This window comes from Synchiropus splendidus, chromosome 17 (assembly GCF_027744825.2).
Source record: "Synchiropus splendidus isolate RoL2022-P1 chromosome 17, RoL_Sspl_1.0, whole genome shotgun sequence".
Classification (NCBI taxonomy): Eukaryota; Metazoa; Chordata; class Actinopteri; order Syngnathiformes; family Callionymidae; genus Synchiropus; species Synchiropus splendidus.
In genome coordinates this window covers 16,222,134-16,247,203 of record NC_071350.1, presented here as the reverse complement: position 1 = coordinate 16,247,203, position 25,070 = coordinate 16,222,134, and the positions used below count along the sequence as shown (strand labels likewise).

The window sequence follows — 25,070 nt, the reverse complement described above, 5'->3', positions numbered from 1 at the left end:
TTGCATAGCGCGTCAACATTTTTCGTATTTATAAAACACTTTTTTTTGTGTTTCATAAGGTCCAGACTCAAACACACACAGATCTTTTTTGTTTATTGTTTCCAAGTGTAAATTCTCCCCCCCTCCTCCTCACCCTCCTGACCAGGCCCTGGAGGACGAGCTCACCATGACCAAGCGCGACCAGGAGGCCTTCTTCCGGATGAGCCAGGTGGTCTCCAACCCCAGCTCCCCCAACAAACTCTCCAAGTTCGTGCCTTACCAGGAGCCCATCGACACGTAGTCGGCTCCCGCTCGCTTCCCCTTTTAAGTATTTATGTTTTAACTTATGCCCCTTTTTATTTTGGCTGTCGTTCTTTCATAATGAACCAAAAATGATCAAACTAAACTGATACATATCAGTGACAAATACTGCCTTAATCATTACTTTTCATTCGTCATGATTCATTTTTATTCTCCCTCCAAAAAAAACATTTTATTTCATCAAGTATGAAGGATTTATTTTAATAAAAGGGACGTGTGGTTTACTGTTATTATTATTATTTAGGATTGTGTTTTCTTCTTTATTCTACTGTAAAATCAGCGACACTGGATGAAAGTGACAGAAGCCAAAAAAAGGCCTGGGGTTTTTCCAGCTGCTGCGAGGACCTGCCCACCAAGTGCAATAATACTGCTCTGTCTCTTCTGTCCTGAAACAATGTCGGCACTCGGGTCCAGCTCAGTCCAACGGTATAAATGGTGTTTCCTGTCGTCTTCCGGCCTCGTTTACATGGAGTTTATTTTGTTGTACAGAACTAATAAATCATATTTTATAAAGATGAGCTCCTCGTCACGTTGTTTTTGTGGAGGCGGAGCTTGGAAGTCGACCTCTCTCGGTAAGTTCTGTCGCGACTGGATTTTACGTCTCTTTGTTGGGTCTTGACCTGTTTTTCCTTCTGCAGCTCGTCCTGCACAGAGGTGTTTTCCAAGTGTCTACAGGACACGAGTCTGCTCAAGTCACTCAGGTCGGTAACAATCCACTCAGACTTGGGGATGGTGAGACTCGTGACTGGCTGAGACAACACTAGACAACAGTGGTCCGACAAGTCTCTGCAAAGTGGCCGTAGAGTCGTGAGTCAAAGACTTGATGACAATTGACACTGTGGTAAAGACTCGTTAGAGTTGAATAATGTGTCACCAAGCGAGTCACTGATGAAAGAAGTCGCAGACAAAGTCAGACGAGTCATGACGTAGTGACTGGTGCAGACTTGTAGAGGATGACTAGACCGATTCTTTAGGTGGCGATCAAACGTACAGATAAGGCAAATCCTAGTGCGCCGATTACACAAGATGGTTGAGACCAAGTCACTCGTCAAGTCCCCCTACTGACTGGACAACCTGTTAAGCAGATGAGCTGTGGAGAAGAAACACTTGGAACTGACTCGAGTTAATTTCAGAAACTTTATTGTCGTAAGCAAAAATAAATTGACGTAATAAAAAAATACATCGCAAAAAGAACCAGGTGATATAATACTGCAGTGATGACATCATCAAATGTCGCTGTACCGCTCCAACCATCACGTCACTACTCCACGTCCTCTATGGGAAACATCTTGTGATGTTATTTCACTTCCTGTCGCTTCCTTCTTCAGCACAGCTCTAAAAAGCTAAAAAAAAGTTTGGACTCGTGTCCTGTACAATAAAATACTTTGCTCTACTGACCGAGCTTGAGACCAGTCAAGCGTTCGTGTAAAACCTCTACAACCTGTACATCGGTCGATCCTTCCGTTTGGAACAGACTGTACTCGCTTGAAAACGAGACTCGCCTTTGATCTGCTTTTTTCATCTGCTAGCGGAAAACCATTTGTGGTTCTGGGGTGTTTGACAGCGCGTCTACTTGGCCTCACATGATTGGCACAACGTTAATATAAATCCCATTTGTTCATGACGGCAGTAAGAAGTGTCTCGGGGCTGCACAGTATCCGAAAATGTAGCGTTCACATCCTAGCGACGCTGAACAGGATAACACGGCGCCCCCTAATGATGCGGCAAGTATCTGTTTAAAATCGCTAATGTGCAAAATTAAAAATGAAGTCTTCCGACAGTTCGCTTTGCGACTGATTTGCGATCAATGTTTAGCTGATGAGTTCGCGATAGCTAGTGCCACGCTTGAGTTTCGTCGGTGGTGAAATGTTACGAAGCGTAACTCTCCTTACTCATTTACAAATGCCATTTGTGCTAGCGACGTTTTTTAAAGATGAGAGTTGATTGTCTACGATGAACAGTAATCTGTACACAACGTGAAGCGTGTTTTGAAATCGCCTGAACAACTAGCTAACATCGCAACACAGGTCGTTACGGGGTGTGTCTGGGTATTGTGCAGCCCACCGTTGTTTTGTTGGTCAACAGCTGCGGTGGTGAAGAAAGCGCTTCGTCTGTGCCGCCACATGGAGGCACCATGTTTTTGAAACGCTACGTCGAGCGGCGATCACGTCCACTCGCACGACTACTTTGAAGCTTTGATATAAACGTAAACATCACGTTACTGCTGGTTCATTTTAGGTGACACGTGAAAAAGTACCGAAAAATTGAACCACGTTTTTGTACTGCTTCACACCCAAAACAGAAATCAATTACTAATGGTTGTTTTCATATTATTCTTTTTTTACTCGAACAAAATAAAAGTTGTTGGCGTCAACTGTTTTTTTGTGGCAACTTTGTGACAAAAAACGGCCAATTCTCTGTTTGCAAAACATTTTGGATTTCGTACTGGAGCAGCGTTTAAGTACTTTAGGGTTTCTTGCTCAAGTAATTTGAGGGAATCCAGCCCTCGACTTCGGCCCCCAGGTTTTTGCAGAACCACCAGCCGCTGTTGTTCCTCTCCAGGACCTCGAAGACGGTACCGACCTTGAAGCTGGACGTGGGGTCGTCCCCGTCGAAGTCGGCCACGGCGAGGTAAAGCTCGTCCCTGCTGCTGGCCTCCTTCAGGAGAGGCGGGAGCTTGTCTTTGGGTGGCCCCGGCTTCTCCGTCTTCAGTTGCGGTTTGGGTGCGATGGGGATTTTGTTGACCTTGACGTCGTCCTTGACTGGAGGCGAGAACCCCTTTGGTTTGGGGGGAGCGGGTCTGTTCTGTTGAGGAGGCGCCGGCTTCGGGAGGTCCTGGAATGGTTTAAGAGAAGGGGGAGGTTTGGGATCGGTGGGACTTGAGGCATCTGCCTTTTTGGGAGGAGGGGGTCTCCGTGGGGCCATGGCAGCGGGTCTCTGGGGCGGCTCTTTGTGGGGGGGCACTGCTGGCTTTGCTGGTGGTGAAGAGCTGTCTTGACTGAGGCCGTTCACCAGCTTCGGCGTGAACTTGGCTTCCTCCGGGAGCTTGCTGGGTGCCGGGATGTGGATCGGAGAACTTGTCGGGGAGCTGCTTCCTGAAGACCCGTTCTGGTGATTGGCGTCCGGGTCGGCAGGTTTTGAAGGCCTCAGTTTGCTCCTCAAGTTGGTGATGTCCAGTTTGTTCTCTGCTGGCGGCTCAGGTTTGGCTGCGGGTGCTGGTTTGGGTCTCAGCACGGGCTTGGCTTTCATGAACGGCGCTGGCCCGGGTGCCTCGGCTTTCTCCTCGGCGGGTTCCAGCTTGGGCTTCGGGGGCTGCTTGGGGACTGGCTTCAGGTTGAACTTCTTCACCTCTTTCGCCGAGATCTTGTGTCCGCACTCCAGACCCATTTCATTCCGCAGATGAAGAACCTTGTTCTTGTCCTCTTTCTTTGGCTCCGGTGACTTCTCTGCTTTGAACGCCGCGGTGGCTTTGGGAGGAACCATTGGCACTATGACTCCGGGAGCCGGGGGTTTGGGTGGCAGAGGTTTAGCTGGATCTGCTCTGGACCTCTCGGCCACCTCGATCTCCATGCTCTTGTTGATGGACTCCCTTCGTGGGGGCAGCGCCGGCTTCTCCTCGGCCGGGGGTGCGGCCGGGGCTGGTGGGAGGGGCCCGGAGAAGGCACTGGCCCCCTTGCTGGCGCTGGACTTCCAGTCCCTCAGCTTGGGCCTGGTGCTGGACTCGGGCGAGGCGGTGGGTTCCTCAGGCAGCGGTTTGGACCAGTTGTCGCTGGGTCCTGGGACGGGGGCGGAGCCACAGTCTTCCAGCTTCAGCCTCTCCATCTCGTTGGGCAGCGGCGCCAGGAAGTTGGGCCGCACGGCGTTACTGGTCTTCTTGTACTTGTCGATGAAGGTGACGGGGGCCCAGCCCTCCTTGTCCTCGATCTGGATGTACCACCAGCCGCTGGAGTTCTTCTCAATCACCTGGGGAGTTCAAGAGGACACGGAACGTCCTTGGATGCTCGCAGAACTTCTGTGACCTTGGTCCACACTCACCTCCACTTTGACTCCGGCCTGGAAGCTGATTCCGTCCTGGATGGTGGTCTGGAAGTCTGCGATGGTGTAGAACTCCTCCTCCACCTGAGGGGGCACCGGAGGCTTGGGCAGGTTGGTCCCTCGAGGCTGAGACCAAGAAGGACAGGTTAGGACGCGTGGCCAACGGCTGCGACCTCGGTGGCGCCTCGACTTACGATGGTGAGGTCTCGGCGGGGCGGGGGTCTCTGTCTGGACCCCACCTCTGTGGAAGAGCTCAGCGTTAGCTTCCGGGGAGTTGGAAGGTCTGGGCGGCCACTCACTGGTTTTGTTGCTCTCAGAGAAGAAGGAGAGTCGGTTCTCCTTCTGGTTGTTGTCCCGGGCAGCGCTCTGGTTCTGCTGCCGGCTGAACCCGTCCAGGTCGTTGGTGCTGGCGTGAGCCGCCACCACCGGCTTCTGAAGCTCGCTCTTCTTCAGGTAGGAGGCCGGGGCCCAGCCCTCGCGACCCTGGTACCTGAGGAGAGGAGAGCAGGCCGGTGAGGAGAAGCGCTGGCTGCCGTTCACAGTTTAGCCGCCAGGTGGAGCCCTGAAGCGCTTGTTCACACTCAGGCAACAGCTCTGAGGCTTTTCAGTTCCAGATATGACAAAATATGATGCCAAAACTTCACATGAATAATAGTTTGTATAATTATCTTCCTTTAATTTCTTCCTCATAATTACTTTATTCATAGAATATTTTATTTATAGTGACTTATAAAATGAAATTATTTGTTTTCAAAATAAAATAATTTAGCTTTTATGTATATCTTATGTAAGTTAGCATTTAAATATCTATATTTTAATGAAGATTATTTTTTAAGAAGACACTTTTTAAAATAAAAATATAAAACAGTTCACAGTGTCACATGGTTTCATTGTTACATTTTAAGGATTGTTTTTTTGTGACATTGTTATTGACGTCAGTGAGCGAGTCAAGTCTGACCTGATCTTCCACCAGCCCTCCAGGTTCTTCTGGATCACCTCCACGATCATCCCTCTCTCCAGGTCTATCTCGTCCTGGTCCCGGGCAGCGTACGGGTAGATCACCGAGTACTTCTCTTCTGCAGCACAGCCAGTGATACACAGTCATTTTCCAGGTCTCTGGACGCCCATCACATCCCGCAGGTCTCGGCTGGATGAAGCACAGAAGCAGCTCGGCCGACTCACCTGGACTCCACCAGTCCAACAGAACTAAACAACAGTTCTAACTGAAGGTGTCAGTATGGAGAGACAGCTCGAGACACAAAAGACTGACGTCCTCCGCTAACTTTGAGTTTGGAGCACCTCCCTGTGGCCAAGGGGCGAAGTGCATTCAAAAATGCATTACATCAAAATGTAAATCACGTTATTATAAAAGGTTATAGCAGTTAAACCAAAAAGATTAAACGCCTTTTTTGAATAAAACATTTGATTATTTTTACTGGGTGGCATATTTAATTGTTTTTTTAATAAAGTAACTATCAGTCTGGTTAATTGTTCAGAATAAATCCTTGAAAGCGCGAGTGCGATGGGAAACATTTTATATTTAAATATTAAATAAGAACTGGAAAATATTAAGGACAGTTAATTTTTTTTCAAGTGTTGAAACAAAATTGTGTTTTACTTAAATATGACAATGAAAGGAACAATAGTTGCATGAAATTATAAACAAATATGTAGCTCATAATAATTTAGAAATATTCTGTGAGGAAACACAAAAAAAAATATACACCTGGCTGTGCTTTTTTGGGGGGGGTGGATTTTGTGGGGAGGTCAAGGGTCATTAACTCTTGGGGGGAGGAGGAGCATCAAGGCAGGCAGGACTTTCCTTCTCATGCAGGACCTCATGCAGCTCATGCAGCAACACTGGCACGCACACACACACACAGGAAAAGAGAAGAAGAGAGGCTCCACCTGGCCCGAACCCTGTGCAGAACAGATCCCCTAAAGTTCTGCGGCGGCCCACGTGCCTCGGCAGTGACCAGAACCTCCGAGGCACTGACATCCCAGCGCCAGGGGTGAGAACAGGAAGTGGAGTTACACAAGAGTCGTCATCTCACACAGCATTTCGGATGTTTCAGACGCGCCACGTCTTTATTTTTAGCGCCTGTGGAGGGCGCTATAAGTACATTTACACTGAATTTTCAATGCAAATTCATTTAAATGCATTATTATATTAGGCCTGTTTTGTGGAATCACAATAAACCTGTTCCAGCCAACGCAGCAACGGACACGTAAAACTTGAGTCACGACGTACCTTCTTCTCCAGGGATGGTGAAGTCGTCGGGGTCGTCCTGCGCCTCCAGGCAGGTGGCAGGGACCCAACCCTGGGCGTCCTCCGAGCTCACGAACCACCAACCTGAGGACGACGGAGTGGTGAGGTGAACCCATGAGCCACTTCTGGAGCAGAAATCGCACCCACCTGACTCGTTCTTCTCGATGACCTCCACCACCTGCCCCACGTGGAGGCTGATCTCAGAGCTCTCCTGCTTCTCGTAGTCGGTGACGGCCACATACTGGTCCAGCAGCAGCGGGTCGGCCGACGTCGAGTCACCTGTGAGGCGACACACAGCAACGGTCACTCTTCATCTCCCGCCTCTGACGGAGGAGTCATGTGGAAAAGCCTCGTTCTTTGCCTCCAGAAGACTGCGTGAGGGCGACTTTAGATTTGGGGCTGAGTTGAGCGAGGCCTTTCCACATCACTTGAGCTCCATGGAGACAGAGAGCAGAGGATCACAGACAAGTGAGAAGAGAAGTGAAGGCGACAGGAGGAGCTTGGACACCAGAAGGACCGGCCACCGATGTTAGCACCAGACTCACACCCTCGTGCTACACGCGAACATCACATCAGAACCAAGTCGACTGTGTCAAATGTGACCTGTGATACCGTAAACAAGTGATTCCCAGAATATTTATAGTTGATTTCAAGCAGTTAGATAGTGATTCGCAGGTGAGGCTTCATGAAACAGGTCAGTCCTCTGCTCTCCATTATAAAAATGAAGTGAGAACCATTGGAATAATGAAAATAGCATCACTGTTTCATGAAGCCTCACCTGCCCACACTAGCACTTCCTGTTTTTGGATCCTAAAAACAGCATTTACGCTTCAATGACCAGAGACTTGGGTGTTAAAACACTGACCCGGACACCAGCACCTAAAAGAGCCCGCAAAGCCACACCCCACCTGCCCACACCAGCGAGAGGCCCGCCGGGCCGCGCGTGTGTACTACCTCGCTTTAGGAAAGAGGCCGCTCGCTCCACAAACCCTGATGGAAAGGACAATGAATGGAGAAGAAAACTGAAAAAATGACACGAATCAGAACATGGATGAGTGAAGACCAGAGAAAGCAAAACTTCACAGTGGGGGTCCAGAAAGTGCCCTAGCAACGGAACAACTTCAGGGTCGGCAGGTCGCACACACGCTCTTACCAGATTTCTTCTTCCCGGCCGGCTCCCTGGAAGACAGGAGACGAGTCACTCAACACAAGGCGGACACGGACAAACACGTCACTTTTGAACATTGTAGCGTCACCGCACATGTATTTATTAAGGTCATCATCTCTACCGCCAGGGGGTGCTATTGCGCAACACACCACAGAAAGAAACACACTTGAAAGCCCTTCAAAATGACCATAAAGTTAAGTTAAAGTTGCGAGGAATTTTAATCATCTATTCGTCTAACGACTACCGATGTCCACCTTGGTCATACATCCTGCCTCTGTGACGCGCAGTTTGTAAAATTGAATTCAGCGTCCGCCATAGACACTAGCCAGACGCACAATACTGACGCTCCACGCTGTTCAATAAGGGTTTGTGTGTAGACACAGAGCAAGAACAGGATTTAAACGGGTTGCAAGGCCAGGATCAAGCATCTACTTGTGAATATTGAATAAGTTTTCATCTGTTTTGTTGATTTTCAGAACAGCTGGTTGGTTTCAACACAACTTGTGTGTGTAAATGAGTCACAATCAGAAAAGAAAAAGCTGAAAAAAAAACCCTTGTCATCCAACATCATTTGTCGAGAAGTGCTACCTCACCAACACGTCCGCTACAGTCCTGTCTCCTAGTGAAGTGGAGAACCTCATGAGAGGACAGAACACCCTGTTTTCTGATGAGTCTGTGGATGACCTGCCTCCTTCTGTGGCCCAGCTTCTCAGCAGCTTCCTTCCCTCACACACACACACAACCTCCCTCTGTGACATCAGTGCTGCTCGTGAAACAAGTCATGTCCTCTTACTCACCAGGAGGAGAGGATTTACCGGACACAACATGACACCTTCATCTAATTTAAACACCCCCGTCACAGAGTGCAATGACTCCATGACACCAGGCCGTGTGAGACACTGAACACATACACTCTCATCATACGCCTGAATAAATCACTCAGAACCCAGAAAGGGCAGACAATGTTTCCCAACTCCCCAGTTGGTTCCAGTGAAGATGCATCTGCCTTCATGGAACACGACAGCACTGCTGATGAATCCGGACTCATATGTGAATCCACTTGAGGATTTTGTTTTATCAACTTCTTCAAAAGCCGAGGGTCTCTGCGGGTTTTATTTTTCACTGACTTGGCAACAACAGAAAAGACGGCGGCTGTAAACCAACAATCTTAAAGATCAGGACAGGTGGATCGGGTGGAGGGTTGAAGTTCTCAGATCCTCAGTGTGCGAATGAATCAGATCAAGATTTGGAAAGTTGGAAGTAACAGATGTGAGGAACCAGGACCACTATCATTCTGACTCCGACACTGAGATCCAGCTGAGGTCTGCAGTCAAAGCAACACAATTCACCTCTCCAAACATCTAAAATCGTCTCTGTGCATCTACAAGAGTCGCCGTCACGTCCTCCAGTCTTGGCAGGCGAAACACGTGCTCCACACTTAACAGCTCACTCAGCACTAAAAGGGAGCCATTAAGGGCATTTTTCAGCTTAAACCCCGCCGGGACGCCATAAACCAGGTGAAATCATACCTATTACATGCTGTAATGAATGTTTATCACGGGAGGGGCGGAGTCAGGACGCCACGTGGTTTTGTGTGCGAGTAGTTCTTCACTTACTCCTTCGGCGGGTTCAGGTCTTCCGGTCTGGTCTCAAAGAAGACGCGGACCTCCTCGCACTGAGAGATGTACACGGGCAGCTGGATGAGCGCCTGCAGAGGGACACAGTGTCAGTGGACTCAAAAGGTGCGGGCTGCTCTGGTTCTGCAGTGGTCAGTGGCTATCTGAACGCAGAGAAAGTGGGTCATCAAGAACGGCTACACAACGTCCGAGTACATGTATCATACTGTCACTGGCTTTTACGTGGCAGTTAAGCCCATCCATTGACTCCTCCCACCCATAACCTTTGGAACTCATCCTTGCTCTCCTCCCTGTCTGCGACGCACCACTCAGAGGAGAGAGACAAAAGACAAACAAGTCCAAACACACAAGTGGACACACACATGGGTTGTTCAAAACCCTTAAAGGGCAGACCGATCTATCACCCCCCAAACCTGACTATCCTCTCCCAGCCGGATGAACACTTTACCAGCTCCTCGAGAGGCGAGCTTCTCCCTCCACACCTCTCTGGCAGACAGACCCCAGCGCCATCCATCACGCCTCGTCTGCTTTGGGTTTTAATATGCTTAAGTGTTTGGACTCTGTCCTTTAAGAATGAGGTGTCTCTCTCTCGCCGACCCACTGACGTTCCATTAGGAATGACAGAAATTGAGCAGCTAAAACGTCCTTTCTGGAGAGCTTTCGTCATGGGGACGTTCGGACCAAACCACTGGGTGGTTGACCTCCAGTTCACATCTCACACCTGAGGTTAAGGAGCACCCAGCACCCACTTCCTCTCCCTGGATTTATTTCCGCTCCACCTATCGGCTCGTGGCTGGCCGACTCATTGCCATTCTCCCCAGGGAGCAGACAGGAGAGCGGCCCCGCTACATTACTGCAAATGGACTTTATGGGTATTCTTTACAGCGGGCCACATTAAGATAATTGTGTGTGTGTCCCACTCACTGTGTGTGGAAGAAAAAGGGATATGGAGATGTGCTGTATTGTGGCGGTGAAGTCTTTGGGAGGATGATAAATATGGATTCATACGGAAGATGAAATACTGCTGCAGGAATTCATTAACAAACCAAGTAATGTACTTCTTCATCCCGACAGAGATCATGAGTCAAAACTGTGAGCAGAACCACGATGCAGTTCCTTGTTGTGACTAATGTCATTGTGCCTACATGACGAAAGATATTATGGTCTGTTTTAGGCGAGCCGTTCCTTCAGTGACTGACACAGATTGGATTATTTGTCCTGACAATTGAATTTGCTGTCGTGTCAGACCATGTGGGTCAAAAGAAACCGATGAAACATATTGGGATTGTGGAGTAGGGAGCGCCTCACGAAACATGGACGGAAAGCAAATCTTGTGTTATCTCACAATGCTAGAGTGAGATCGTACGCAAATGAACCATTAATCGCACAGATATCATCCAGAGAAAAGGATAGAATTATTGCGCCTCTCAAGATAATGCTATGCATGTTCTTAGAAAGACACTGCAGTATCCTATTTAAGCATTTAAATTTTTCATTTTTTTGTTTAAACAATGACGCAGCGTGATTGCTAGAGAGATTCTGTAACCTGTCATGCTCCAAAATAAGACCATGGGGTGTGACATGTTTGGGGCACTGGGTTACAGGTTCACTGTGTTTCTATAGAAATGTTCCAGGCAAAAATTGTTGCTTCAAATACTATGAACGTAAACTCTGGCGACAGGTCATGGTGGCATTAGTCAAGAGCAGGTTTCCACCAGGTACGGTGGCGGAGGGAACACTGAGTTGACTCAGAGCTGCAGTGGAGTGGCTGTGATCCACTCTGTCACGGTACTTTGCAGATTGAAAGAGGTGATGTCTTTATAGAGTTTATGACGATGCTCGACCTCAAAAACTAACAACCTGTCATCCACGTGCGACGTTGACTGATGGTGCCTTGGAAGGATTTGAAGCGTCCAAATCTTTTTTCTTCCACAGTAGATACAAGGCAACAATTCCGCCTCTTACATCCGCCATGTTGGTTCTCGCTAACTGTAGACCTGCCCCCAACAGACTGACCTACTGTTTTCTTAATGTGAATTGAGAGGTAGGGGAAGTTGCCTCGGTGGCTTGAAAAACATGGAGTTGTAAGGACCTGTGTGTGACGTAGTAATGTATCCACAGATAAACATAGAGAAGGTTAAAGATGCCATCAAATTTCTTTCTCCAGAAGTTTACGGACCAAAAACTATGTGGTAAGATTTCCCACCCATCACACTAACTTGGCATATACCTACTTTGGAGGGCACTTTTTTTGGAGAAAACCCCAGAGATAACTTGGTTATAAACTAAATAATAAATGCGTTCTCAATGATATCTTTGCTGTGCTATTTCCAGTGGTGTCTAAACTATACAATAACCCCACAAATAAAGGGAATCAGCACTAGCTCCAATTGCTGGGTTCTGCAGCGTAAATAACTGTTAATCGCAGCGACAAGCCCAAATCTGTCTGTAAAAATAGCGTCTTCATCCACCCACTTCTTCAGACATGTTGACAAGGTGAAGCATGGTTCATGTGCGGCAAGTTTTAGGGAAACGCTGACTCAGCCCTTTTCCTCATACAGCTGAGTTGTTAAACTTGACTCGTGCGGAATTTCCCACCCTCCACTGGAAAAGCTTTTACTCAAGTCAGGAATCACAGTGAAAGAACATGCTTGCATAAATGAAAAGTGCTGAGCTGGACAAACAGAGCAGGTCCCACAGCTGGATGAAATGCTCAGTCAACGGCGAGGAAAACCCTCCTGGAAAGGCAACACTAAAACAGCTACAGTTACTTGAGCAATTGCTTGTACTTTCCCAGGAATCTTTGATCTTAAAGATAACTTTTTTTTGGTCGCCATTTAACGTTCCTCTTGGGAGATGCTACCTCAGGCTTGTCTCTATCATATCTTGCCACAAAACAAGCTGTCAGCCCAAGACTGCTTATGGAAAGTCAGCCTAAAATAAAATGCAACTCAGGGAAAGGTTTAGAAGAACAAAAACGACCTCACATTTCCTGTCTTGGTGGCCGGAAAAGGGAGTTTTGTGTGGTAAAACCTAAGAGCAGCGGATGTGCTGACCAGCTCAGCACCAGTAACCACCACAGCAGCAAGGACCTGTGCTTCCTGATAAACTGTTAATACAGAAGAGGGGACATTTTCTTCCTTGAGAAAACTGAGGAGCTGAAGAGCAGAAACATGGAGTACAGCTACACCTTAAGCTGCATGTTTATACTTCTACTTTGCATCTCTGTGGGGAGGATAATATCCAAATGATAACAGCAGATTCACTCTGATTGATAAGAGGAAGGGTAATCCTGCATTTTATGGATCCATGCAGCGATATTTCGGAAGCACGCGGCAGAAAACCGGGTTCTTTGAAGGTCCTCAGCAGCGATCAGCTGCACACATTTGAAGGATATTGCCGTAAAATGGCCCCAAACAGATTCATACGCCGCTCTTGTTTAAGTTAACGTGTTGTTTCAGTCTGTCAGGACATGAGCTAATTTGTGTAAAAGCTTCCATAGCGTTCGGCCAAACAGATCAATGATGCTCAGATACTCACTCGGCAGTATTCATTGATGGGTCTTAACCGTTTCATGGCCACGTCTCTGATGTGGCTTCTCCTGAACAGGATCTTTCCTGGGGGAATAAGAGGAAGAAAATGGGTTTCAAGTTTCACTTTGACATTAAGTTCATACAAGGAAAAGCTTCCCGCACCCAAGCTTGTTTGCGCTGTGATTTAGAACTGAGTCTTGGAATCTTGGTGTTTTCATGGAAGGAGATTGACTCCATAATGCATTGAGTAGCTACGGACCTGCCTTGGTGAAGGAGGCATTTCACCAGGTCACCCTGCTTAGTGCCATGGTCCAAATCAAACCACAGTTTGACTGGTCAAATTTGTAGAGGAAACCAAGAAAGAAAAGAAATGGTGGCACTATTTGTTTACAGGTTAACGGTGCCTTGCCATTTCAATATAAAGATGGCCTTTGAGTGGCTTCTTCTCTCCAGTTGTCATGAGGTTTGTGTTACTGTTTACATCTGAAACAAGAATCCATGTGATTTCCTGCGGCTGTCACTGGTGTTACGACACACTGGTCACATCCTTAAGCAGTGTTCTTGTTTTCTGACCACAGCTATCAACTCAAAACAAAGTGAGTGTACGGCCATTCCAGCTTGTGGTAATGGAGTTCATTCTTTGACCAAATAAGAGATAACTAAGGACGAGCTGGAGAAGAGATCTGAGCTAGATAAACTTTGCAATGACCTGCAGCAAATTGCTTTTGATTAAAAGAAGGCAACGACAAGCTCAAAGACGGCGAGCTGACCCATACGTCTAGATAAAGGCGAGCCAAGTTGAAAAGGAAAGACGCAGCGTACTTCAGAAAACAGCATGGCCTGATCTCTCTGAAGCATAAATAGGCAAACAAAAAAGAGACACAAGAGTTGACAAATGAGCTTTGACGCCCTAAATTTCTATCCCATTGGTCACATATCGGCAGAGCAGCCAGCGTCTGGACAGTGACAAACAACAAGACTGAGGATGTCTGAAAGTCAGCCTTCACCCACTTTATTCTTCTCCCATACTCGTCACTGCTCAAACAGAAAGCTTTCTTGACATTCTTCCAAATCTCTGCGGGGTAAGGAGAGAACCACTGGCTCAACATTGGCCACTCTGTATGCACGGCAACCTGTGGGTGCAGCCCATGAAAAGGCCTTGTGTGGAGGCACTCAGAGGGGAGACTTTACGGCACGTCCGAGGGCACCACTGCTCAAGGGCACTTAAGTCTGCATACTGTAATCTGATAAATACCAAGCACTTTTACGGTGTTGCGAATACAGATGGATTTATTACCAACCAGCATTTCCATAAAGAGTATCGAGCATATGCTGAGAAAAAGCCCTGCTGCGTGTGTAGCATTACACACATACAAACAAATAAAGTGAGATGAAATATATAGTTTTAATACTCTACAAAATATGTGGTGTTTAAAGTTGCATCAGAGTCCAAGAGGGTGATGAAACATTCAAGTAGTTTGCATTCAGGAAACAGCAAGCAGACACAATTTATTCAAGAAGGTATTCCTTCTTCACAATATGTTGCGACAATACTCCTAGGAAGGGTCAACCGGTTCAAACGACAAGCTTGACCCGCTTTAAAAAGCCATCGATCCAAACAAAACCACACTCGGAGTCAAAACGTATCTGAAAGAGCACACATGGATACCAAAGGAACGCAGGAAAATGTGTTTTCCTCCCTCTCCCTCCTCCCCCTCCTTCCACTGACTCATCAAACGCTCAGAATGTGTACCCTCTCAATGAGTTCCAGACCTGCCCAGCCTCAGAGAAATCCTATCCCCCGTCGACCCCGAACTTGGCAGGAGGGGGTGTGGGTGGGGTGTTTTGGGTGAAGCTTTCCAATAAAACCATCAGATCCAAACATTTTGGAGGAATCACAGTCAGAGACAAGACTCTTCAAAGACACGTGTTGGATGTCAATGAGACTTTACAACACAAAAAGAAGTTACAAAAGTTGTTGCAGGTCTGAGACACATCAACTCACTGTCTTCAGACCATGGTGTCCCAGAAAACACTTCCATAAATTAAAGTAAAAAAAAAAAGAGTTAAGTATAAACAGGCCTTATACAGTGTAAACGTTTGATTTATTTAAACATCAAAGATGAAAGAGAATGGTGAGCCCTGTAAGGGTTGATGGTGAGGTGATGAAATGTTCCATAACTGACTCATTCTGAAGGATTTCGTTTCAGAATCGTGTCTTAAATTTTGATTGTGCTACACTTTATGTGTGTTGCTCAGGTCAAACAGGGGTCAGAGATCGGATATCCCTAACCACGAACCACGTTTTTTCAAAGTTTACAAACTCTTACCTGGAAGAAAAGGAATAATCCTGCGTTTCGGGTCTTTCTGGCCTCCCTCCACTGGGAATTTATCCAGCAACTCCATCTGCAAGCAACAATTCATTAGGTTTGAGCAACCACAAAAACCAACGGTACATCACTTTAGGCACTTAAAGACTGCCGGTCACGTTTTTATAAATCAGCACTTTCTACCAAGGAATTTGGTCAATAAAGTGACAGCCAGCCAGTGACTTGGAATGTTGGGAGCAGATGGTTTGGTTTTTCTTCCGTCCATCGCAACATGCCGCTGCAGCGAGGAGCCACTGACACAGTGGAACATTTCTGTTTCCAGTTCCACATTCAGATAGGAAATGTTCCACCTACCACTGGCTCGCTCTATTCATCCATCCATCCATCCATCCATCATTATGTAGAAATCTACCTGCCATCAAAGTTCCACACAGCAAAACAAAAAAAAAATTGAACATTCTTTGCATGCTTTCACTTTGTCAAGTGAAGACCAGGGAGAGCTGTGACGTTCTTGTGTGAGTTAAAGACCAATGCCAGTCTAAATGCTTGAGCTCCTAGAAGTTGAATTTGGGTGTAAAGTGGCGCTGCTCCTTGGCACTATATCTTGTTTAAAGCTGACTGGAGTCACGTCAGGGAATGCCGGAGAGATCAGATGAGATCAAGTGCATGACACAACTTGAATGTTTACCACATTCACTGACTATGTTGAGGTGGACAACACAAATGGGTTGAGAGACGGGGGGAAGCCTGACTGATGTCTTATGTGATTTAACTTACTATATTGCAGCTCATAAAAATTAGCTTGAAAAATACACAATGAAATGAGATGTTTTTTTTCTTGACTAAAGTTATAATTTATAGTTATGACTGTTTGTTTCTCCAAGCGAGCGCATTCAACCAAACCATAAAACATTGTGGTTTTAAATCAAGCTAAATCATATATCCGTTGTTTAAACAACGGCGCAGTGAGTCATAGCTTCTAAGAGGTGAAAAACACATTTGAATAAAAGCATCAGTCCTCCACTCTGACACCTTAAAAGGGGCAGACAGACACGAAGACAAACAGAGACGAGTCATTACCGAGTGATAATTGCCACCATGTGTGCGACTACAGACACACAAAGCCAGTGTCTACTGAAACCCTCGACGTCTGCTCTGTAATCAGAACCACTCTGAGCAGAATCAGCATCTGACTGGACTGGAGATGTCTCCTCAAAACACCGCTTACATCCTCAGCACAAGATGCCATACTTTAGGTGGAAGAGGAGGACAACTGATGAGGATAGGTGTGGCTAGGAGGGATGATCTAGACTGGTTAAGGTGGAGGACTTGCTGTGGCAACCAATGTTCAAACTAAGAAAACAAGATGCTAAACAGGTTCAGAAGTCTAAAAAATTCTCGAGAAAATAAGCCTAAATCTTATCAGGCTTTTTACCATATTGGGCAGGGAATATTGAAGAAGGTTCCTCTTTGGTATGAGTGTACCAAAACAGTGGTAGGTCAAGTCAAACCAAAACATCCACCAACAGAAGATAATTTACATTTTCAAAATTATCTATGAAAAATTCCTCACAGATTAAGTCCAACTAACACAGGCTTTTTGCAAACAAAGTGTCCTGGTCATGTATTTTACAGAAAATGGGAAGCTGAGACACCGATTATTTTTCCTTCCACTGGTTTTGTGGAAATAACATTGGTGAATGTGATTAAAAAAAGATACTCCTTGCAGTCGCTTCATTGCCACCATCGTCTGCGGCTCAAACCTTCTCACAAGTCTCATGAGTCATATTTCAAATGGTCGCTGCTAATAGGTTGAATAACGGACGGGAGGAAAGCGCAGGTAAGCTTGAAGATTCTGGTGAACTGAAAGCCTAGCCCAAAGAGAAGAACCTCCACAAAGACTTGAGGTTATTGAGGATTTATGGAGGACAAAATCATATATACATGCCATATGTGTCAAAGGTTAATCAGAACCTTCAGCGGTTGGATGGGAAATAGTCCTGACTCCTTCTGATCCAGAATATAAGGGTTACATCGACAGACCCATCATCTTACAATAAGGCCTAGATCTCTTTTTAATAACAATACAAACAATAGCAAGACCAATAAGTATCTACTTATTTAACATAATAATAAATATAAAAACATAATAATTTACAGAAATAAAGATTCTTTGACTACATTAAATCTGTTACACCAAAAATAACAGTACCAATCAAGACGATGAGTAGTCAATATCTAATACAAAAGTGACAACAACATAAATGAAGAAGTAAAAGGAACTTAATTGTATTAAATAGCAGCATGACAAACCTAACAATGGATGCTCTCTCTGCAGCAACTGTGATTCTCCCACTTGGTCCACTCCACATTCTTGTCTGAGGTCATTTTTAACCCTTCACAGTTGCGCTGGGGGAAAATGTGAGCTACTGTCCGCAGATAGCCATGAGTCCCAAGCGCACATCGCAAAAATATGATTTTAAAAACTCATTACAGCGTGTCTTGTCCGTGGACTTGAAGCCACCAAAACTAAATTGCCTCAAAGCAAGTGGGCTTTCCTGGATTATTTCACAGTGGAATGACGAGGGGATCTCAATCATTTTAATGTGATAGCTAATCCCTGAGGGGCTATTCTGGTATGCGTCCGTCTGTCTTCAGGGGAGGTCACAGCGCAGATCTGGCAGACCCCAAGGGCGCGGTTCACTTCGGTGCTACGGTCAGAATCCCTAATCCAAAACATCGAACCAAAAATATGTATTTAGCAGCCGTCACAGTCATGCGCTGCGAGCCTCCCTGGACATCTTGTTCTTCTAGATGACATTTAAATTTTACCTTGAGGGGCATGGCTGTGTTTGGATTTGGTTCATTTACAGCAATAATGGACCAAAAGCAGTCAACTGCGATAAATCCTTTTGGCCGGAGAGCATGACTAATCCAAATCAAAGCTGGCCATTTAACGGTCAGTTTAACATGAGCCGATTGAAGCAAAACAAAACACACGAGCGATATTACATCTGAGTAAAATGATGTTTTGGAGATCAAGAAATGGGATTAAAGCGCTCTTGGAGTTAGCACTGAGCTGCAGACATTGATGGATTTACTGTATTTTATTGACACAATGAACTAGCTTGAGTTAGCATCACAACTGACTTGGCTCCAGAAGACGGTGCTGTGCTCAGGCAGTGGCATTCACCAGTGAAGATGGTCACTATTGCGTACCACCATACAATCCATAATCTATTATACTGAATCAATACTGAAAAACAAACCACTGAGCAGCTGAAAGCATTAAACTGTGTTAGTCCAGTGTGAACTCTAATGAAGTGGCCCATCCTATTAGCATCCTAAACCCAGCCATTTCATTCTTCTAGAAGTACTTTATGCAGACCAGACATCGCAACCACATCAGACACAGCTTCAGTGAGACAAAGGTCCAACCTCAGGAACTTTCAGGAAGTGTTTGCTGACGGACGACATGTGATCATTAGCGAGATGTTTGAGCATGAGGTCATTCTTTCTAGATAAGAGCAGTAGTTGATGTGGCGGGAGCACAACTACCAAAGTGTTTTTCACATATATCGTCTGGAAGTGCAGCAGAGCAGAGAAGCTAAATTACAGTCACAACATCTAACTCCAACGAAAACACCACGACTAGAACCATTTCAGCCTGAAATAACTTCCTGCTCAGATCTTGAAAACAGACCAGAGATCTCTGTGTATCTATTTGTATCAGAGGCTAAACACAGCCACAAGCCAGGGTTTACAGATTCACGTCACCAACCTCTAGGATCACGTCAGAGCATAATCTCAATGATAATTCAACACCGGAGCAGCGAAAGACACGTGTCATCCTTTTTTCAGCCAAAAATTCCAATGCTTATGAGATGTGTGTAAGCTTTTCCTCTGGTTCGCTCATGAGTGACAGCAGAGTGGAGAACAGTGAAGTGATATAGTGGTTGACGATTTCCTCGAGTAAGAGCTCACGAAAACTTAAAACTTCCAATTGTTCTCCGGCAAGTCTCTTATGAATGACTGAGCTCTTGATTCTATCCTGGACCTGGGGTCTCTGGACATCGTGGGGACGCCCTAAATGTCCATCATTGGTGCCCTCATCGCAGCGCCATCATACTGGTTTCCTTGAAAAGACTGTATATTCTTTGCCATCTTTGTTTTCATCTCATCTCATCATTCTCATCTCACGAGTTGCGAAACTCTTATTTGATTGGTCGACACAGCATGGAAGAGCGCCGTTATTGGTGGATGGTCTGATGCTGTTGATGGGAAGAAAAGGCTGGCATGTCGTATATCCATCCCAGTCACCGGACATATGGATATCCTATTCCAAAATCCTATATAAAAGCCTTATCCCGCCTAGAAGGAAGGGTTGCAAGACCACCTTAAACTCACCTCTAAACTAACCCCTAAACTAACCTCAAAATGCTCATAGACATTGGGAAGAAACCAGAGTACACCAATCAAGAACGCTTATCCTGCAAGGCACTTTTCCGCCCGCTTGTAAGGTCAATCTTATTTTCTCTGAATGCTCACTGCTGGCTGACTCAGCTCCTTTTGGACAATGCCATGCTTTTAATTTGAAGCAGACTACGGGACTAAAGTGTATCATCTGAGAGGAGCCGCCCAGTCCAGCTATGACATGACCACCTTCATGTCCACTTAGTCTTACTAGTGTAGTAATAACAACCCCCTCACATCACAGACACCTTTGCACAATTTTGGCTTCAAGTGCATCTATTGCACAACTGTGCAACATAGGACGCTCTAGAAAAATGCTTTGTCAGCACATCTACTCTGTGCACGTGTAAAGATGTCACACCGTTCGTGCTAAGATAGACAAATGGTGTTTAACAGGCATTAAAGCTCAAATCAATGTTTAGCTTTCCTGGAGTCAGGGCTCTGTAAACTCAGATCCATTACCATCAAAAGGGGAAAGGAAACTGGGGCACTAATGAGATTCCCTTCTTGTGCAACACCAGTGCCAGCGTGACATTGGAGGATGATTCAGACGTTTTTGTGGTCATCGGTGCGGTGGTCACATTCATCACTGTCCTCTATCGGCTTCACCGGGACACGCAGTATAATATGATTAACTCTGTCACGAGGGAGGAGAGGACAAGAGCCATGGTGCCGCCGGGGCTGACTCGCTGCCTTACCTGCAGGTCGAAGAACTTGCTGTAGCGTCGGTAGATGACTTCCGTGCTGCCATCGCTCCAGCACACTTTGATGATGTAGACCTTAGAGAAGGAAGCAGAACAGAATATTAACCAAGAGGACGGCTATGACATTGACTTGATGTTTCAATTCCCCTTGTCACTTTGGAATCATTCCAGAAACCTTTACAGTCACCATTGCGTGAGCAACCGAAGGGAGGTGTGTAGGACGTGAGTATTTGAAACTCAAGGCCAAAGCTTGACCATGAGTCAAAGCTTGAGTGGGACTCAAACTTACACGTAACCATATATTTGTTCTCCACCAAATAGAGTGGGATAACCACAGCTATCTTTAAGATTTCAGTCATTCAAAAGTCATGGAAGAAGGGTCATTCACTCACATCATGAGTCATGACTGCACAAAAAAAAACAAAACGGATCTACACCATCAACTGAAAAAACAAATTAGAAGTCACCAAAATAATTTTGCCAAATTGTGGAGTCAATAGCGTTGGATTAGTTGGAAATTTACTCAGTAAATATTTGTTGATTATCATCTGTCTACAGTAATCCATCGACTCTCACTGCAATATGGGGAAAATCCAAAAACTCAACATCTTATACTAATTTTTAAAATATATTTTCAGTCTCAATAAACCAGCTGAATGCACACATAAACCTTTACAATGCTGTAGTTGAGTGGTACGGCCTAAAATGATTGTAAATAGAATTTATGTGTAATGTTATATATATCACGGTATAAAATAACATCCGAATCGAGTCCAGTATTACATCTCTTAAAACTTACAGAATGTTTTGAAAAACCAAGCGCTGCAGAGGAAGACCATGTGTAGCCATTATATGTCGATGAAAACAAGGGAAGCTGTTGAGATGAGGTGCCCATTGATGCCACAGCTGATGCATCGGTGCTCAGGCCATTGAACAGTGAACTCTGATATTCATGTCTCATCTGTGAGGCAACACTGTGCCATTTCAAAAAAAGGTCTGGACAAACAAGCTCAAGCAGTGACAGCTTGTAAATAAAAAGCTAATCTGTGATAAATCTTTACATACAGATACTAAACTTGAGGAGCCAAGAAGCTGCACACCATGGAGGTATAGAAAACCATGACCGCTGAGAGGAATTAGACTGTAAAGTCAGTGAGTAGTTGGTAATAGTCAGAATAGCTACAGAGGACATGACCAAAAAAGGAAGTGCCATTTTCCTGGTAGACTCTAGTGAATTCTCAATTTTGTAAATAGATTATTCTGAGACTATTCAGCACACCAGTGAAATATTGATGCTAATAGGAGTCAAATTATCTGTGGAATTTCACAGGTAATAAGTTTGACTTATTATACCTGGTAGATACGGAGGATATGCCGAGGAGATACTTCCTCGCTTGCTACCCAAACAGATAAACTTGGTGACTGGGGTTGTGTCTCGATTCAAACAAGCCATTTATTTCCATTCCCTCAAGACAGACAAAGAATTGGAGACAGACGGAGATGTGAATGGAAACTCCCTGGTGTCTCACTCACTGGGTCTGTGCTCTTGGCCACATTCCCAGACGATCCCAGGTCTGTCTCTGGGTCACAGACTCTGGTAGAGTTATTGATGACTCAACAACACAATGATTATTCAGATAAATCTTTGAAAATTCCAGTTAATAAATGAACCAAAACAATCTGGGAAGAAGCCTGGACCACACCACGGGTTTCAGGACACAGATGGCAAAGACACAGGACTGTTGTTCTCGGTGGTATAGAAGGTCTGGTGGCCATCAAATACCATATGTATTCCTCTCACATACAAAGCAAACACATGCAAACACAACATGTAAACGGAACCAACACCAGACACCTGCCATGCCTTTGGCAAGAACTGTTGTCGGATCCGATGATGTCATGCAAGGAAATATGGTCCCCATATGCATGTTCAAAAGACAAAGCAGGAAATATTGTTCCTATTGTTCATCATGTAAGCTTTTGTCTTTTAACTTTAACACCCACTCTCTCCCTGCAGTAGCAACGGGACAACACAAGTTTTCTTTCACTCATTCAGCAGCTGCCAAATATTTAAAAAGCTGATGATAATATTTATCTCTCACAGCTTTCTTTCAAAGGTGTGAGATGGTCAAAAGGATCAGTCAGGGTCTTCAGCCGTAAGGACTGAAGGCTGTGACAGTTTGTCTTGGTGAAGAAAGAGCTGAGCTAAAAGACAAGGCTCTCAGTGACAAAGCTTTCGCTAATGAATGAAAGGGCGTATGGCAGGTCCAGTAAGAAGCTTGTCCACATCCAGTGGAGCCTCAGAGTACAACCACAGCTCCTCCCACGTGTAGAGACCTGGCGGTTATATCTCTCTGTTGACCAAACCAGAGGGCAGGTGCAGCAATAAGTCCGGCAGGGAACACAACTGTGCATCCATCATGGTCCTCCTTGAGGCCCTACCTTAAAGGCGGAGATCTACCTCACTGACAGTGGGGGAACACTCACGTTGGAGTCATATTTCACAACATTTTGACCATAAAAAAAGCTGAAAACTCTCCCTATACACAGCGGTTAATGTGGTCTAGAGAACACTGACACCTCAGCATCAACACTAAAAACCCTGGAGCTGATGGAAGTCTGGGCCTCTTTGCTTTGGGGGCTGCCCCCGTGATTCAACCTTCAATGAGCAAAAGAAAGCAAATGCAGTGAAAACACACAACAAATAAGGGTTGCATGTGTGTAGTGAATCAGATGTTGGGAAGGTCACTGGTTGCACTATAAACAACACTCAGTGACTCCAGTTAAAAGACGGTTTGTTTAGAACTGTAGACAAGAATGTCAAACTAAACACTAGCAGTTGGAATTAGCTTAGCAACAGTTGTGGCAGTTCAAGGTTCCAACAGTTATTAACAACTGTATGAGTGGGTGGACTGTCCAGAAGAGCTGGAGAGTTTCTTGAAGTGTAATTCGACACTCTTTGTTTTACTTCAACCTCTGCAAAGGAAACGCGAGGGGGAAACTGCAGAAATACATGTATATAAAAGCGTTGCTCTTGAAGACGACTTACGTAGTGTTTGTTGGGATTCCTTCTCTTCTGGACATCTTGGACTGTTACTTCTTGCACGGTTCTCCGCGGCATGGTGTCCTTCTACAGTCCGATAAATAGGACAGAAACGGAGCAGAAGAGTTGTTCTCAGGAAGAAACTAAACCCGGCTGACAAAGTTTGAACCGCGACGGTTCTTTGTCATGAGCGCCGCTGTAACCCGAACCGCTGGAAGAAGTCTGACTTTCCGGCCGAGGTCCAGTTTCCTGCCCAAGATTCAGCCGCTTGTGAGGCAGGAGTGAGCAGTCGGCGGCTTCCTATTTCCCCCCTGCGCGTCCCAGCCTATCCCAGCTCGCCCACTCCCAGTGCAGCTCCCGGGACGCCGGAGGAATCGTGGAGCTGCTCCCTCCAGCGTCAGAGCGGCCACACTGCGCATGCGCCGCGGTCTGGCTCCACTCGGCATTACGTAATGGTGTCTGTGACATTAAAAAATAAAATATAATAAAACAGAAAACGGCACTATTTTATACGGAAAACAGAAGTCAACGAATTGGAATCACACACTCACTATTAATTAGTAGTTAAAACAAAGTAAATGGTCAGTATTTCATTCGTGATTTCAGAACCAGTTCACAATGCTCACGCACTTAAATATAAGTCTAAAACCCACGTGACTCAGGACAATATCAAACGTTGTAAGTAAATCTCAGTGGACCACTTTTTTAAAATTCGCTAAGTTTTACTTGTAATAGGTTTTAATGGATGAGCAAAGACGATCCAGCAAAAATATCCTTCCATCCATCCATCGTCGCCGGCTTATCTGTCGCCGGGTCGCGGGGGCAGCAGCTTCAGGAGGTCACGCCAAACGCCCTTCGAGCGACATCCACCTGCTGCGACTGGAGGATCCCGAGACGCTCCCAGGCCAGCGTAGAGATATAATCCCTCCACTTGGTCCTGGGTCGACCCCTCGGTCTCCTCTCAGCTGGACATGTCTGGAAGACCTCCAAAGGGAGGCGTCCAGAGGGCGTCCTGATGAGATGTCCGAACTACCTCAACTGACTCCTCTCAATGTGGAGAAGCAGCGGCTCTACTCCGAGCCTCTCCCGAGTGACAGAACTTCTCACCCTATCTCTAAGGGAGACGCCTGCCACCCTTTGAAGGAAACCCATTTCAGCCGCTTGTATCCGGGACCTTGCTCGCTCGGTCATGACCCAAAACTCATGACAGTAGGTGAGGGTCGGGACGAAGATTGATTGGTATATAGAGAGCTTTGCCTTCTGGCTCAGCTCTCCCTTATGGACAACAGTGCGGCAAAGGGATTGCAATATCGCCCCTGCTGCCCCAATTCGCCGACCAATCTCCAAATCCCTAATCCCCTCACATGAGAACAACTCCCTGAGATACTGAAACTTCTCCACTTGAGGAAAGATCTCAGTCCCAACCTGGAGAGGGCAATCCATCCGTTTCCGATTGAGAACCATGGTCTCGGACTTAGAGGTGCTGATCCTCATCCCAGCCGCTTCACACTGAGACGCAAAGGGATCCAGTGTGAGCTGTAGGTCACGCCATGATGAAGCCATCAGAACCAAATCATC

At 45.9% G+C, this 25,070-nt stretch overlaps 2 protein-coding genes across 5 annotated transcripts in view; one reads left to right on the top strand and one right to left on the bottom strand.

Annotated features, from left to right (window-relative positions):
- stk10 (serine/threonine kinase 10) overlaps window positions 1-831 on the top strand; it is a 30,973-nt gene extending 30,142 nt beyond the window's left edge. Inside the window, exon 20 of the mRNA XM_053846572.1 lies at window positions 146-831. Coding sequence (XP_053702547.1) covers window positions 146-280 — 135 coding nt within the window. The 3' untranslated portion in view covers window positions 281-831. The remainder of the gene's footprint in view (window positions 1-145) is intronic.
- Window positions 832-1,423: 592 nt separating this feature from the next.
- On the bottom strand, window positions 1,424-23,879 carry sh3pxd2b (SH3 and PX domains 2B). 4 transcript variants are annotated; one of them, XM_053846573.1, is made up of 15 exons: window positions 23,499-23,879; window positions 20,444-20,524; window positions 15,273-15,348; window positions 12,950-13,026; window positions 9,389-9,480; window positions 7,758-7,783; window positions 7,559-7,594; window positions 6,752-6,883; window positions 6,587-6,688; window positions 6,244-6,327; window positions 5,294-5,411; window positions 4,635-4,825; window positions 4,530-4,576; window positions 4,336-4,461; window positions 1,424-4,263 (listed from the first exon to the last, which is right to left on the bottom strand). In XM_053846573.1, exons 1-15 carry the CDS (start codon window positions 23,568-23,570, stop codon window positions 2,767-2,769), a joined length of 2,757 nt encoding a protein of 918 aa, XP_053702548.1. In that variant the 5' UTR covers window positions 23,571-23,879; the 3' UTR covers window positions 1,424-2,766. The 4 variants fall into 4 exon arrangements, with proteins under 4 accessions (XP_053702548.1, XP_053702550.1, XP_053702549.1 ...); XM_053846575.1 differs by lacking the exon at window positions 6,244-6,327; XM_053846574.1 differs by lacking the exon at window positions 7,559-7,594.
- Between the last annotated feature and the right edge of the window lie 1,191 nt (window positions 23,880-25,070).

What these genes read in the sequence shown, in the direction of transcription:
- sh3pxd2b (XM_053846573.1), bottom strand. Translation starts at nt 23,570, where the DNA reads ATGCCGCGGAGAACCGTGCAAGAAGTAACAGTCCAAGATGTCCAGAAG. An exon ending in GCAAGTTCTTCGACCTGCAG is followed by an intron (nt 15,349 to 20,443) that starts GTAAGGCAGCGA and finishes TGTTGCTTGCAG; the next exon opens with ATGGAGTTGCTGGATAAATT. An exon ending in AGGCCGGAGTCAAAGTGGAG is followed by an intron (nt 4,264 to 4,335) that starts GTGAGTGTGGAC and finishes TGAACTCCCCAG; the next exon opens with GTGATTGAGAAGAACTCCAG.